The sequence below is a fragment of the Primulina huaijiensis genome, chromosome 6 (genome assembly GCF_012295235.1).
Source record: "Primulina huaijiensis isolate GDHJ02 chromosome 6, ASM1229523v2, whole genome shotgun sequence".
NCBI lineage: Eukaryota > Viridiplantae > Streptophyta > Magnoliopsida > Lamiales > Gesneriaceae > Primulina > Primulina huaijiensis.
The window spans coordinates 14,179,409-14,195,404 of NC_133311.1; the positions used below are offsets into that span (position 1 = coordinate 14,179,409).

Consider the following 15,996-nt stretch of genomic DNA (forward strand, 5'->3'; position numbering starts at 1 on the left):
GATAATAACTACCTAGAGAAGACACCTCCAATTTTGCCCTTATATGAAATTAATATTACACTTTTGTTTTTGTTTTAATTTCAACACACACTTTTATTTTTATTTATTTTTATTCCAACAATTCAAATATCAATTTACTCCTTCCATAACTTGTCAAATTTCAATTTAATTTATCGATAATAATAAAAAAGATTGTACACATACGCATTGAATATGCATAGTAACTAATATACACGAAGAAGTCAGCCCAACAAATCTCCACTCAGCACATCCACCAGGCAATCAAATCCTCACCCCATATCCAAATCATATCCACTTAAAATCCACGTGTCAAAATATTATTAGTCCACAACAATCCCTCGCAATCCCATGCTCAACGGTCACCACACGTACCCATATATCAGAAACCATTAATGGAGATTCTCCGATCCAAACCCTAAAATCAAAACACATCAAATTACTTGCGAAAGAAGAAGCTAAAAATGGCCGCGAGCATGGCGACTTCGTCCACTGTGGCCGGATTGGGCTCTGCCCTTCTCTCGTCTTCCCCCAGGAGACTTAACCTCACCTCCGGTAACTACGTACCTTTCCTTCTGTTAAATTTGATTTCCCTAAGGTCACATTTGAGTTGAATTATTCAAAATCATATTTTAATTAAGTTAAATTTTAAAAAAAAAAAAACTAAAAAATTCTTCTCCTTTTATCTTTTTTGTTTTTGTACCAATTTTAATTATGATCAGTATAATTATTATGTAAATAAATAGTGAGATGAATTTGAAATTTTCACGTGAAAGTTATCTAAACAATTAATGAAAATATATTATGGATTTCAAATCTTTCTGTCCTAACACAACATAAATGTGATTATATTTAAATAATCTGTTAATTAATGTACAATTGAAAACGAAATATATATGTATTTTATTCAATTTTTGGTGTAAAAAAAATATATATTATGATCTTTATAATATGGTTCTTGTATTCAGCAGTAATATGGAATTGTTGGAAGTATTGTTTCACTGAAATGGTTGAAGAAAAATTATAAAAATTCTCAATATGAACAAGTTTTTTGGGAATTTTTTTCCCCCCAAAATATGAATTAAGTGAATAAATTCTATATTTTTATGCCATATAATTAATTCTTAATTTATATTTTCAGGATTTATCAAATCACCGGTGCCAGCCCGGAACCCTCTAAAGCTAGCAAAAGCCTCCGGTGGAAAAGTCACATGGTAAAATTAAATGATCAATTAATTAAAATTTAACATTCATAGAAGTACATCAAAATTAATAAATTAAAATATAAAAATAATTAATTAATTTAAAAATATATACACATGAATTATTGCGTTAGTGTGCTGCGAGTATAACTAATATTTAAAAAAAACTCTAATAATAAGTGTTTAATTGTGAAGTTTCCGAGGAGATTGGCTACGTACGGATCTTAATGTGATCGGATTCGGGTTGATCGGATGGCTAGCACCATCAAGCATTCCAATCATCAACGGCAACAGTTTGACTGGGCTTTTCTTCTCCAGCATTGGGCCTGAGCTCGCTCACTGGCCCACCGGCCCGGCCCTCACTTCACCATTCTGGTAAACTTGGGATATATCTTACTTTTAAAATTTATCAATTTTCAATGAAATTACTGAACTAAATACAATTACATTTACATAAAAGCCCCATATCTGTTTTTTTATACTAGCTCTTAGAGATATAAAAGAATCAAGTCGTTCACGAGTTATTCGAAGTTCGAGTCGGTAAAAATCTCGTTTGAGATCGTTCGTTAAGCTTATCGAGCCGAACATTTTGGGTTTATTATAAAAAAAAAAAAACACACTATATATGCAAGATTTGAAAATAGTGAAATATATAATTTTATTATTCATATATTGAAATTAGTGTTCTTTTTCCTGCTTTCTATGATATATAGGTTGTGGATGATTACTTGGCACCTTGGGTTGTTCCTCTGCCTCACTTTTGGGCAAATTGGCTTCAAGGGAAGGACTGAGGATTACTTTTAAATTGCAATGTTGGTGTTAATTATATATTATAATTATGTTAATTATGTGTATGAAATAACACCTTGACATGATCCGTTTCTTTAATTTCTTGAAACATTTTGGTCATATATATCTCATCATGTTTATATATGTATCTTTTCCTTACTCGTCGAAATCGAGCTATCGATCCTTGAGAGAGAATGTATATATATATTGTTGGCTTCGTCAAGAAACACATTTAATTAAGTAGTATTTGCAAATAGTTAAAAACAATAATTATGCATTTGCACTTTGATAAATTATCTCCCCAATTCATATTCAATTTATCTTATTATTTAATTACTATTGAGTCTTTTATAATAATTAACTTTAATTGATTTGATGAAACTTTATTTAAAATTATAATTATATTAGCTAGCTTTTAATTGATTTGACGAAATTTTACTTAAAATTACTCTATGTTGGAAATAAGTTTTAAGTAGAACCAGATTTGTTGGGACTCAAGCCCCAAGAAGAGTGAGAAGATTACAAGAAGCTCATCAATTCAAAAACAATAGAATAAATCAAATAGCGTCCAAGCAAGAGAAGATCGTGCATGGGCATGATATAGAAGTATATATCTTGAATATCCAGATTATTTTGTTTTCTTTTGTTTTTTGAATCATATTTTCTTAAGAGAATTGAACTAATGATTAAGTTTGAGATTCATATTCATAAGATTTGAAGAAGTTAGATTTTTTTACATTTTTATACAAGTTGGTGTACTTGCACTTGACACGCCCGCAATCTCGAAATTTTGTACAAACAAAAAATAGTACTCCCGGTGGAACCCTTAATATGCTGCCAAGAAGAAAAAAGAATGTCAATCAAGGGAGCGTCTCTCAACCAAACCAGGAGGAGACTCAAATTTCACAGCCATAACAACCTACTGATGAGTAATCAAATGAGGAGTTAGATCCTTATTAGGATCATATTTCAACTGCATATGCTCAAGTTTCAAACACGTTGATAGAGGAGTTGACTGCAATGAAGTTGGATGAGATGTCCAAAGAAATGCCCAAGGCAATGTTTGATGTTGCTCTTGTTGCATGAAGACTTTCATGGGGTAAATAGAACCAATACATCCAAGGAGTACAAAACAAAAATTACAAGGAAGATAGAAAACCAGGAGAGTAATCAACTTAAGGAACTTGATCAAGGATTGGGGAGTTCGAAGGCAGACGATTCTCACCGCTCTATATTTGCACTTCCTAATCAACATAAAGAAAGGTATGCACCACCACATAGAAGAGAAGAAGCTATCAAGTGAAAATTTTATTCATATACATGTACTAACAGTATAAGGAGTTCATGACAGTCAGTGAATAAAATATATAATTTAACCAATCCTGCTTATCAACCTGGAGCATATGAAGATACTACACATCTTGATTTTCTGGCAGTTGATGGTGGTTAGAATACTCAGGGAGCACATTACTATCCTCATACCCTCCCATTGAGAAATATGGCATTGGTCGATCCCAAAATGGTGAGAGAAACAATACAAGAGTTTTATGGGCCGGACTTAATGGCAAATAGTTTCCCAAAATTTCACAAAACATATCTAGACTACACATATATGAATAACCCATATCTCAGAGTAAAGGACCGTGTGTGCTAGCACCTTCGAAGATGCTTCAAACACTACATTATCCAATGAGCTGCAATAGCTCGTGTTCTAAGAATGTTAACATCGATGAATTAAATCGAGTTTGATTTTAAAACCAAGCGGAAGAAACTCGAAGTAATACTTCGTGAAGAAAGCTGTTATATTAGAAAACATTTTACCTTACGTAAATTGAAAAGTAGGGGATCAGTTGTTACATATATCAGTTCAGTTATGGTGAAAACTGAACTAACGGATTCTCTAACTGATCAAATCAGTTTGAAAACAACAGTTAATCAGTTAAGAAAACTCTTGGATCTTTGCAGTTTATTAGTGAAACTCATATTATCAATTAGTGTTTGGTTTCTTAGGCATGTGCCTGATTGAAGATGCAAACCAACGAGTTACTCAACCTTTGTATTTATGATGAGTTACCCTGTTTTAACCATATCATTTTATGCTTTTATATCAATAATATGAAGACATTCTAGTAAGCATTTCATCATTCCAACATTTTTGTTTTGCCTTTCATCATACAATGATTCAGGTCATACAAATAAACATCCCAACATTCTTGTTTTGCCTTTCATATTCGAATTTGATATAAGTAAACATTCTGACATTCTTGTTTTGCTTTTCATATTCGAATTTGATATACGGTTTACTCTAGTATTATGCTCGGTGCCTTATTTTTTTACATCTTAGTTATTGTTTTGTGTATTATTATGCTTTCTTCGGCTTTCGAGCCTGTAATTTTTGTGTATCCGAACTTGATATTATATTTGTTTTCTGTAATTTCAGATTTTAGTTGGATTATTGAATCCAAGTGGTGGGTTAAGTTATTTGTTGAATAAAAATTTTAATGATTGAACTTTTTAGATGAAGTAGAAGGACAAACAAGTTGCGAGCATGATTTCTCCCGAAAATATTGGAGAACTTGTTAAGTTATTTATTGATACATTGTTAGAATATAAAAAGAAATGTGAGATGAGAAATAACAATTTTGCCTAGTCATCAACAAAAATATATATATACACACACGTGTGTAATATTAAAAATTAGTTATAATATCTTATTTAACTAATAGTAAATTTATTAATATTTAGAAAGTTAGATACTGAATCTTATAACTTATTTCGTCCATTGTTCGTATGTCATTTAGCTTATTGCTTCGTAATTATTCTTTTTAACGTAAATATAAATGTATTGTTTCCAGTGATGTACAACAAATAAGTAAACTTAATAAAAATAAATAAATAAATTTATTAATATTTAAAAACTAATCACATATTCAAAATGTTGAACCAAACCGGTTTTTTCGACCCATAGCAGGAATCAATAATTTTCTTTTGCTATATGTGACTCTACCTCCCATTTATTGACTTCTGCCGTTTCCTCCTTTGCTGTTGTTTTGCTTCCTTCACCTGTCACATTAAACTAGCTAGGAAGTAAAGGAATCAAGGCAGTTTCGACTTTTTTTCCCAACCGAACTCCAGACACATTATTTTATTCTGTAGATTGCGAACCAGGTTTCAAGAAATCTTATTGTGTATGTTTCTTTTTACCAATTAAGCTTGGAGTTTTCACAAAATGCTGGTTCTTGGTTTTGTTGCTTCAAGGATTTGGGTTTTGAGTTGTTTTCCAAGATTGGTGTGGAAGTCTCTGTTTATTTAACTTTTGTTTATTCTCGCTAGTTTTGTTTGTACTATGAATTTCTTCAATACCGTGGACAATATTCATCTATTCGGACATTGATGGGTCAAGGGGTTTAAATTATTGTAGTTATCATTGCAAATAACATGTTTGAACAAATGACCGAATGAAAATTTGTTTTTGAAGTGATTATATGTGGATATTCAGTCTTTTTTCCCCATCTGTTGGTGTAAGATTTTTCCTAGTATCTATTAAGATGAAATATTTTATTGATTCTTAGAGAAATATTGGTTGTGAAACTTGGAAGATATGGAATATTCTAATTCGAGTTTATTAGTTTGTAATATGTGTTTTTTATTTTTAGATTTTAAGCAGTATTCTTTGTAGATTTAAACTTTAAAAATCGGTCCGTGTTTGGATTGAAGAATCTCGACATAAACTTGAAATCTTCTATTTTAAATCCCAAAATTCTGAAAAAAACTGCATACCAATCTTTTTGTGAAAAAAAATTCCCAGACTATGCATCACATTCAAAATCCATAAATCAAAATTTAAGGATTCCAAAAGAAATAATTTATTCAGAACCACGGTTGGTGAATAAAATTCGTTAAGACTGCTGCGTACTTCTTTCCGGTGACATTTGTGTAACTTTAAATAGAGATATGGATTTCTTAGAACATCAACAATTAAAATTATTGTTGTTGTATGAATGAGAGGTCATTATTAAAAGGCAGAAATATGCCTACATTTCTTTGAATACGAGCTTAACTTTTGGTTGGTTTAATTCTACTTAATTGCTCCCAAATTCTGTTTTGAAGAATTTAATTAGAATTTTCATTTATTGAAGCATAGTATAATCATTCGATTATGTTTTAATACGTCTTATATATTTTATATCTTTTTTTATGTAATTGTTTATTTATTTGGTTGAAATTGAAGCGTATGTCATATAATTTGTTAAATTCTTGTTGTATCTTGATGCATTAATTTTTATTTTTATTTTTTTCACTTGATAAAATTATGATTTGCATCTAGTTTATCCCATATGCAAAATCTTGGTAACGCCTTTGTGTGAAATTATGGAGTATTTATATGATAGTGGGCGTTTTTTTTTCTTATGAAGTTTATGAAAGTGGAAAGGGCTCTCTAGATGCTTATAATTAGCATAAATCAGCCAATTTGATTTTTATTCATTTTTTTTGGGCAAAAAAAGAACCCGATTCAGATTCTGCATTTGTTTGCTGTGATGTGATTAAAATTTAACTATGAATGCAATCTTTGACCTGATGTCGGAATCTGGTGAATATAATCAAGAGATTTACTTGTTGCAGGGTAGGTGGAAGCATGTAATGATTCCTTTAATCCAATTTGTGAATAGGTCCCTGCTTTAGAAAGCCTGAATATGTTCAGTTTACGCAAATTCCATCATGTCTTTGATGCAGTCGAGTTCTTGATAAAGGTTCAAACTCTAGCTCCAACTCTTGCAGTATGCGAATGTTGTCATTTTTGTTCATTGTCAAGCCAGAATCTCAGTTCTTCAATTTCGCCATTTAGATCAGAGCAAAGGGTTACACCGAACAATGTTGGCATATTTTGGGATCTCGATAACAAGCCACCAAAGTCATTTCCCCCATATGAAGCAGCCATTAGGTTAAAGAAGGCTGCCCAAGAGTTTGGGTTCGTTAAGTACATGTTTGCTTACGCCAATGGCCATGCATTTAATTATGTCCCCACTATAGTTAGGGCACAGAGAAGAGAGAGGAAAGCATTGAATGAGCTAGAAACTGTTGGTGTTGTTAAGCCTCATGAACCATGCACATGTCGAGTTTGTGGGAGGAGATTTTACACCAACGAGAGACTCACAAATCATTTTAAGAAAATTCATGAGCGTGAACAGATGAAACGATTGAATCAAATTGAGTCTGCACGTGGGAAAAGGAGGGTAAACTTGGTAGCGAGGTATTCTATTAAGATGGATAAGTATAGAAATGCTGCTAGAGATGTTCTGACTCCAAAAGTTGGTTATGGTTTGGCAGAGGAGTTAAAAAGAGCTGGGTTTTGGGTTAGGACAGTTTCAGACAAGCCACAGGCAGCTGATGTTGAGTTGAGATCTCATATGATGGATATGATGGATAAAAGAAAAGTTGAATGTGTGATTCTTGTGTCAGATGATTCAGATTTTGTGGAGATTTTGAGGGAAGCAAGATTGAGGTGTTTGAAGACAGTTGTGGTTGGTGACATCACTGATTGTGCTCTAAAAAGGACCGCAAATGCTGCATTTTCGTGGCAGGAGATTATGAGGGGGAAGGCGAAGAAAGAGGCTGGATCAGTTGTTGGAAAGTGGAAGGATCAAAATGTTTTGAAAAGGTTGGAATGGACTTTTGACCCCAAGACAGAGAAGAACCAATATTATTCTGAAGTTGAAAGTGAATGCTCGGATATTGAATGTCTTAGTTCTGACAAATGTGGCACTCTTTTGCCCAACAGAAGTGATAGTGCATGGTGGAAATTTGAGTCAAGAGCTACCGATATAAAAACACCCCCAGCATCTTTAAAGTGAGAGTTTATTAATGTCTTTGATCTTCAACAACTTCCATTGGTCTCAGATTTATTTTGCGTTTCTCGGAGTGCTTGACATCTTAAGATCTGGTGTTGTACCTCACTAAATTTCTCATATCCAAGCATTTGGAGCAGAAGTTAGACCACATTGTTTCACTTCTCTTAATTTTTGTAGAAAACACAATACTTTCTTTTGCTGGGTGAATATTCAGTTTGTTCAGTATGATAGCTGGATTCCAAATATTGATCGAGTGCAAACACTGGTAATTTTCAACACTTGGATTAAGTTTTTCCTCCTAACAGCTTTCTTTGTAGCTTTGAATATCGATATGTATCCTCAGCTTCGATAGCGGGTTTTGTAGTAGTGGCTTTCAGGAGTGAAAAAAATTATCTTGCAGAGTATGCCGGTAACAAAAGGTGCTTGCAGACTATTTCTGACTGGACAAAAGCGTTTGAACGGCAATTCATGTTGGAAAAGGTTGGGTTCATATTATCTTGATAAATTACCCCAACCTTTTCTTAATCTATACTATCTTAAATATCAGATTCATGTTAAGATATGTGATTATTTTCAATTCGATTATTCTTGTGCTTGCCCTGATGTGGCTTAAATTTGTGTTCGACCTTTCTGGACACATGCACCCAACTGAATGCTTTACTGTATTCGGCAGCCATAGTGCCTCATCGATGAGTTGAACTAATGAGTAAGATATGGCATGAGCTCCTGAACTGTATCCTCTGGTTTCCTCACTTCTTTTTATAATTATCCAGTCGAAAGCGTGAACCTTCAACTGAAAGGCTGAAACTGAACTTATCTCCTCCAGGAGATCATTGATGAGTTGAATCCCACGAGTTCATCCTCTCTTCTACATCAGCTTTCTGGGTAAGAAAGCACAATACTTCAGCAGCGACTCCGCTTGTATGTGCTTCAAATGCCGAGTATGTGCAAGTGAATACTTCAAGATTACTCAGCTGCTTGCGAATCCAAAAATCAGTTTGTGAATGGGTGTTTGTTCTCTGAAGTTGACGAGGATACATATAACTACGCGAAAAACGTCGATAAGATATGCGTGGTATGCGAAAAGGATGAGCATAAGGAGAAGATTGCTAGTCTGGATTGCGGTCATGGACATCTTGTGTATTGCATGGAAAATTGGCTGCAACATTGGAATGTTCGCCCTTTCTGTAAATTTGATGCAATCACGTATTGATATACGATCATCGTAGCATTTGTTTTCATTATTTCTTTTATTTTTGTTCCCTATTTTGGAATTATAATTAAATGATTTTTCATTTTATTGAATGATATATATTCTTGCAAATTATTTTCCTTGTATGCATATATGTTTATCTACTCTTATTTCTTTGAACAATATATATAGTTTGTGTAGGACCGAGTGCTTGTCGTTTTACCAAAAGCTATTGTAACGTCCGAAAAACCAACCTACGTAAACCACATGCATGCAAATTATTTGAATTGCTTGATTGTTTTATCTAATTGATTTTAAATGATTGCATGATACATATTATATGATTAAAGACATGATTGCATAATTAAACGATTATATGACATGGTTTCATGATAATTGTAGATTTTATCCGAATATTCGATAATAGGCTGGGGAAAGTAGACCAGGGACCATTGACCATTAAGACAAGAATAAATATTTTTAAGGCTTATTAAAATGATTAAAATTTTCTAAAAATGATAAAGTTCGAATTATTTTACGAGCTTAATTTTAGCCGGGAAGCCGGTTTTTGGAAACGAGGAATTTTTAAAAATCCCATGTCTTCAAACATTAACATGAGTATTTGATTCATTTGAGCTTTCGGTAGTTGTATTTTTGTCATTTTCTTGTTTATTATTCATCATCTGTCCTTTGTTTTTGTTTGCTTTTCTCTTGTTACAATACCGGACTATGTGTTGGTTTTGTCAAAACTTCAGTTGTATTTGGTGGTCTTGAGAGGCAAAAATCAAAATACCATTAGTCACATATTCGTTATTGATCAAATATTTGGTTTTTTTCTCATAATCCGTCCGAGGTTGGTCACTTGTTTGTTTGTGCATTGAAATTTAAATTGTGCTTCAAGTAGGGAGTTAGGGACGTATACGTAAAACACTCGTGAGGATGACAAACTAAGAGCATTTTAAGATGCGTCAACCAATACTTTATTTGAATGTAACAATATAAAATTTGAAACTTTTCTAATTTAAACAAGTTATAATTTGATTGAAATTTTACACAAAATTGGAAGATGGTTTAAGATATTCTAGATCACAGAAAAGCCTTAAAAGTATCAATAATCCATGCCAGGATAAAACACATAATTGCACACATGTAGAAAAATGAAGAAAAAGGAGCATTCTTGCTGAATATAAAGACTAAAGCCTTTTCAAAAAAAAAATCTGACTTGGTAACATACCAGGCCGGAGAATCTTGATTTTATTGCACAAATTTAAAGCCAAATATCAGAATCAGCTTCAAGATAAAAACCTGAATAAATATGAGAATCCAGGCAAGTACTTGACAAGAAGATGAGAATAATGACAACATGCAAAATGAGTATAAAGATAAGTTTCCAATCTCAGGACAATGCAAACTCGATTATATCCCATTAGGCAGCAATCTGACCGAATAGGCTCTTTCGAATCTGTAATTTGCATACAAGTAACGATATAAAGTAAAGATCATGCTTGAGAATACGGCATATTGATTAATAAACCATAGTCAACAAGGTATTACTACATGCAACATATAACAAACAACAGCAAACAAAGAAACTAAGAGTGGCACCTTATCTTACAAGAGTTCTATACCAAGACAAAATCTAAAATAGTTTATAGCAGAGGAAAACATGTTTTAGCATTTATACTGCAAATATAAAAGTTGCACGCGTGCTTTATAGTATTTTGCTGTCCTCTGTGTTCCAAATCAATTCTTTAATTAGTATCCTCCAAAACAAGATAGAAGCCCATCAATCCACATAGAACTATTTAGAAATACGTGAATTTTTGAATCCATCAATATTTTTTGACAGCCTAATCCCTGCTTCCTTATGAGAGTAAAGAACCAACATATTCATAATGTTGTAAATTCTAGTGACAGGGAAAAAGCAAAAGTAAAATCCCAGGGAAACATAACAAGTTCACAGAGAGATTTATCAGACACCACAGCATCTCCTTCTCTCTTACTTAGCATCTATCCTTCAGATTTCTTACTTGTTTCCTACTAACTAGAAACTGTCACAAAAGAGATGCAAGAAAAATAATATCATAAGGCAGGAATCCGCACAAAGAGATTATTTGATTCATAAGTGAAAGAAAGGGTTTGCCGGAACAGAGATAGGTTAGTTTTGCAACTTTCAATAAGAAGTATATTACACCAAAGATATATTAATAGCCGTCAAATGCAGATAAGAGTGTAGATAGAGAGTTGAGAAATAACCTCTGGCAGCTTTTTACGAAAAACAACTTCCAGTCTTGCATCAAGAGTATTCTCAAACACAATTTTCCCATCTCTAGAAGCCAATACTACACCTCCAGAGCTGAAAAGAAAGCAGGAGAAATAATTATAATCTAGACAATACATCAGTTATTTCTTGGGCAAAATATTCAATTACCAAAGCAGAGACAGTAATCAGTATTTAATTGGTTCTGCAGTTAACTTTAGTATATCACTGACAAATCATTGTTTTGCAAGTTCCTATTTGTGAAAGTAACACCAGCATCTATCAGTAAGTACCAGAAAGGACCATGTGCATTATGATGGGAAGGAGCAGGAGGAAGGTTGACATTATCGACTACTATCTCAGGAGGATGGACTTTTGCCTTATGTGCATACTCCTCCTTTGCTAAGTTCAAGACAGAGTTCACCAATTGCACGTCGTCTTTACGGCAGCGCAACAACGCAGATGGCTCTTTCAGCCTTAGCAAACTCTGAAATGCAAAAATACATCACAGCAGATGTGGCAATGATTCAGGCCTGAAGCTGGTATTTTCAAATGAATAACAAAAATAATCTCAACGACGAATATAAGGTGTATTCTGACATCATTCAAATTCCAACATAAATAATAACTGGAATCTGCCACAAACTTGATCCATGGGCTTCAACATTGTAACAATAAATAGTTCAAGGGTGCAGGGTGTCCTTTTTTTTGTAGCCTCGTGCAACTAGAAAAGTGGAATGTCAGCAAATTGTTTAGAATAATGATAAAAATTAAGCAATATCTTAATTCAAAATTGTAAGAAAAAAGATGGATGACACGGCCGAAAAACCAACATTCTGTTTTTTGTAAGAAGTCGCGTCATCCAAGCAAAAAATTAAAATTTGGTGTACCTAGCGAAAACTGAATACAAAACCACGTCTACAAATGAAATGGAAAGTATATTGAACAATAGGCATGGATTATCTTCTCTCTTCCAGCGAAATTAATATTACACATTAAAATGTTGTCAGCGCTCATCAGGTTCTTCACAGATTCACAGTCCTACCCAAATCCAAAAATAATGGAGATGGATAAACTCAAAGACCTAGTAAGCTATCGCTGGAGGATTAAAAAAATGTATTCTAAACACAATTTAATTTTATTTTTGTAAATATCTACACTATATGGATCTAAAGTTTAGATGAATGATTTTTCGCTACAGGATAAAAAAATGTATTCTAAACAAAATTTAACTTTATTTTTGTAAATATCTACACTATATGGATCTAGAGTTTAGATGAATGATGTTAATCTTTCCAATAAAAACAGAGTATAAACTACGTATCAAGACTCAATTTTAACAAACCTGAAAAATAAGATCCTTCAGGAGATGATTGTAGCTATTGTGGTCATGGCTCACATGCAACAACTCCTTTGACGCAGCCTCCTTCATTGAACTGACTAGATCATCCTGAGCTTGAAGAACCTTGATTCGAGAGGCATTAAGTTGCATAGAGTACTCACTGTAAAACATAATTGTAGATAAACATTTGTCGACAGAAATTCAATATATCCATAAAAAACTTGCACTCTAATGAACACTTGTCCGTATTCTATGTTCATAAACATATGATTGTTAAGGCCAGCAGCATACCTCCTGTGAGCAAGCGAGGTAACCAACTCTCATATAAAACACTTAATATGTTTTCTCCAACAAAACAATAAGTTTTCACCCAAACTCCATCCTTCTTGGTCAAATTCATTGTTGGACCCAAATTTTGGGAATCACGATCAATTAACCATGCAGGAGACAAACTAATCACAAGCACCCAGTATTATACACAGCCCAAAATTGAATCATTCGACTTCTAGTGATGCATACACGGCACGAAATTGCAAAAGATCAAAAGAAGCGAAACATAAAAAACATAGCTTACATTTTCTTCCGAACTTGAACTTGTTTCTCCTTGCGCTCATACTCTTGTTTGATCTTCTTCTTCTCAGCCTCCACTAGTTGCAATTTCTCAATATTGAATTCCTGTAAAACAAACAAATCAATGAAATAACTTCCCACTCCAAACCAAAACCTTACGCAAAACGCAAGAATCCAACAACTAAATCGACTTAAAAAAATGCATACTTCTTCAGCGGAGACGGAGATCTCGTTAGCCTTCTCCTCCGCTTCCTGGCGGATGAATCGCACCATCTGCTGGATCTGCTTCGAGACATCTGCATCGTTCATCTTCGGATTTGGATCGGATTACGGTGAATTGAGTGCTGTTTATCCTCTTCTCGGCTGGAAAACAGTGGGAATCTTCGATTGCTCGAGCAGGAATCGACGCCGTGAGATTGGAATTTATACCAGTTATATCGAATAAAAAGGGAATATTGTGTTTTCATTTGTACCCAACAATATGTCCAATTTGCAAATAGGCCCAAATAAGAGATGCGAGACTGTCTCAGATACAACATATTTTACAAATTAAATTAATTGAAAAAAGAGAGACTCTTTAAGCCAGTCTCGTACTAGAATTTTTGTTCTCCACAAGTTCTATCCTCAATTTATCAGCACTTCTGTAAGCAAAGGAACCGGATTTTCCCGCAGGTGAGTACTTTTTTTTTTTTTACCAAAAAATGTAAATCTCCTCAATTTAATTCTTGCACTAGGGTTTATGTTCGTCTTTGAGCTCGAAGACACGCTGCAATTTGTTTGTCTCAACTTAATGCAGTTTAGTTTTGCGTAGATTCCTTTGAATGTGTACATATTAGTTCTTTCTATACCTTAGCGCCAGATTTTGTTGATGCCTCTTACGGTGGATTGATAATTTCGTGGAACGTGAATGTACTTTTGATTTAGCGATTAAATTCATTTTAGAACGATTTCTGCGTCAAATTCAATTGTGTTCAAACGGGTTTCTCGTAGAAAAAGTTTTTAAGCATTAGAGACTTTGAGAGGGGCACTTCCCTCAAGGGATTCCCTGTGTTCATCACTGTGTTCTTACCTGTTTTTAGCAATCTCTATGGTGATTTGGGAATGCTGGATTAGTTAAATGAGCAGATAAAGTTGTTAAATGAGCAGATAAAGTTGTGTAGGATGATATGACTAACATTGGGAATTCGGGCCGCAGAGAGGCTCGAACTTTGTTTTGACTTGTTTTTGCATCATCCTAAATATTGCTTGCGGTTAGCGTTCTCTGTTAGCATTACTAAAGGTTTTGTATTGCAAATGACCCACTGGTGTGTTGATTTGGTGACAATTGCATGTGTTTAAGTGTAGATTGACTTGCATTTTTTGGTGTAACAGGAACTGAATATATCTCGTAATAAAGTTATTATGGAAATTAGTAGCACTTGTCAAGTTGTGTTGTCCTCTATTGCTCAGTTTCCATCTGCTGGAGTAATCTAATTTGTGTTTATGGTTTCTAAAACATAGCGCTATTTGTATTATCTTGGATCATATCGAGATGTAAACTCGGTATTGAATCTGATTTCTTCATGTCTGAATCATATCATCAAGGTTGGTTTTAATCAATTGTTGTCTCTCGTGATCAGATTTGAACCTTGAAGTTTCATTGCATCCAGTCACACATTAATAATCTCTACAATTTTAATCCTCTTAGATTATATTGATACGAATTTATTTGGCAATAGAAAACCCAAAAGAGAGACTACATTATCTAAAGTACAGGCATTCAAAGCTTGCAAGATCATACGTAGTGAAACTCAGGACATGCTGAGGGTATGAGGTGGAGATAAGAAGCAGCGCGGTCATAAAATCAAGAAAATAAAGTGGTTAACAAATTATCTGAGTGTGGCAGTAGTTGGTTTCCTAGACTAAGGTTCAAGATTCGAGTCATCTGTTCTTTCCCTGAGTAAAAATAGTTACATAGGAGGACTTCAAAAGTCTCGCAAGTTTTGTACCTTCGGACCTTATTTTTACAAGTTTATTCATAGTTTTGTGATCACACCAGAGGAATTAAAAGAAATGCCAACTATTTCGTCGTCTCCATTCTTTGTTGTGTGCCATAAATTCTTCCCATTTGAGCTTATCCACCCGGGCAGCCATATATTATTTCAAATGTTTTGACTTGTTTGAGCTGCTACTGAAATTTTCACTTGCTATATCAGTCTCAAAGCTTTTCAGTACGCCAGTGCAAATCTAATTTTTATGATAACCGGGAAAAAAACTGACATATCTCTGAGTTTTTGTACTTTGAGGTTTATCAATGGGAAACAGACCTGCAAAGCAAGAGAAGAAAGAGCTGCTTTTGAAGATTGTGCCACCCATTGATCATGCATATGCACGTTGGCTTAGCCGGGATCTTCAGAGAATCCATGGCTTCGCTCCACGAAATTCTCGTGCCATAAAGCCCCCTGACCACTACATTGAATACATGCGTTTGAATGGATGGCTAGACCTGGACCTAGATGACCCCGACCTCGCACATCTGTTCAAGTAAATAATATTCCCAATTTGTTGTTATTACGATGATGTGCCAAACATCTGGTTTCGAATCTGTTATATAAAGGGAAAACTATGAAATATACTTCAAACTTTAGGTGTGGCATTTCCAGAATTGGTTTTGATGTGATTCCTTAAAAAGGAAAAAAAAAACTGCACTTTGATAATTGTTGAAGGTGGGATGTTAGACGTAACTGGAACTACAATTTCACAGTTTGATTATATCATAAAGTTATTTCTTGTTA

At 33.9% G+C, this 15,996-nt stretch overlaps 4 protein-coding genes across 9 annotated transcripts; 3 read left to right on the forward strand and 1 right to left on the reverse strand.

The window, feature by feature from the left end:
• Positions 1-353: 353 nt before the first annotated feature.
• On the forward strand, positions 354-2,153 carry LOC140978711 (photosystem I subunit O). The gene is made up of 4 exons (XM_073443918.1): positions 354-573; positions 1,160-1,232; positions 1,416-1,595; positions 1,934-2,153. The coding sequence occupies exons 1-4, from the start codon at positions 483-485 to the stop codon at positions 2,022-2,024; spliced, it is 435 nt and encodes a 144-aa protein (XP_073300019.1). The 5' UTR covers positions 354-482; the 3' UTR covers positions 2,025-2,153.
• Positions 2,154-4,977: 2,824 nt separating this feature from the next.
• On the forward strand, positions 4,978-8,337 carry LOC140979566 (uncharacterized). 4 transcript variants are annotated; one of them, XR_012175771.1, is made up of 2 exons: positions 4,978-8,123; positions 8,236-8,337. XR_012175771.1 is itself a non-coding variant. In XM_073445016.1 (2 exons), the coding sequence occupies exon 2, from the start codon at positions 6,704-6,706 to the stop codon at positions 7,859-7,861; it is 1,158 nt and encodes a 385-aa protein (XP_073301117.1). In that variant the 5' UTR covers positions 4,978-5,197; positions 6,633-6,703; the 3' UTR covers positions 7,862-8,337. The 4 variants fall into 4 exon arrangements, 2 of the variants coding, with proteins under 2 accessions (XP_073301117.1, XP_073301118.1); XR_012175772.1 differs by having other exon boundaries at positions 8,259-8,337; XM_073445016.1 differs by having other exon boundaries at positions 4,978-5,197; positions 6,633-8,337.
• Positions 8,338-10,281: 1,944 nt separating this feature from the next.
• On the reverse strand, positions 10,282-13,675 carry LOC140979567 (V-type proton ATPase subunit E-like). Its single transcript, XM_073445019.1, has 6 exons — positions 13,430-13,675; positions 13,227-13,327; positions 12,656-12,812; positions 11,604-11,797; positions 11,307-11,406; positions 10,282-10,512 (listed from the first exon to the last, which is right to left on the reverse strand). The coding sequence occupies exons 1-6, from the start codon at positions 13,529-13,531 to the stop codon at positions 10,477-10,479; spliced, it is 690 nt and encodes a 229-aa protein (XP_073301120.1). The 5' UTR covers positions 13,532-13,675; the 3' UTR covers positions 10,282-10,476.
• Positions 13,676-13,747: 72 nt separating this feature from the next.
• Positions 13,748-15,996, forward strand: LOC140979568 (uncharacterized). 3 transcript variants are annotated; one of them, XM_073445021.1, is made up of 2 exons: positions 13,748-13,894; positions 15,508-15,996. In XM_073445021.1, the coding sequence occupies exon 2, from the start codon at positions 15,516-15,518 to the stop codon at positions 15,747-15,749; it is 234 nt and encodes a 77-aa protein (XP_073301122.1). In that variant the 5' UTR covers positions 13,748-13,894; positions 15,508-15,515; the 3' UTR covers positions 15,750-15,996. The 3 variants fall into 3 exon arrangements, with proteins under 3 accessions (XP_073301122.1, XP_073301123.1, XP_073301121.1); XM_073445022.1 differs by lacking the exon at positions 13,748-13,894 and adding an exon at positions 13,906-14,131; XM_073445020.1 differs by lacking the exon at positions 13,748-13,894 and adding an exon at positions 14,138-14,806.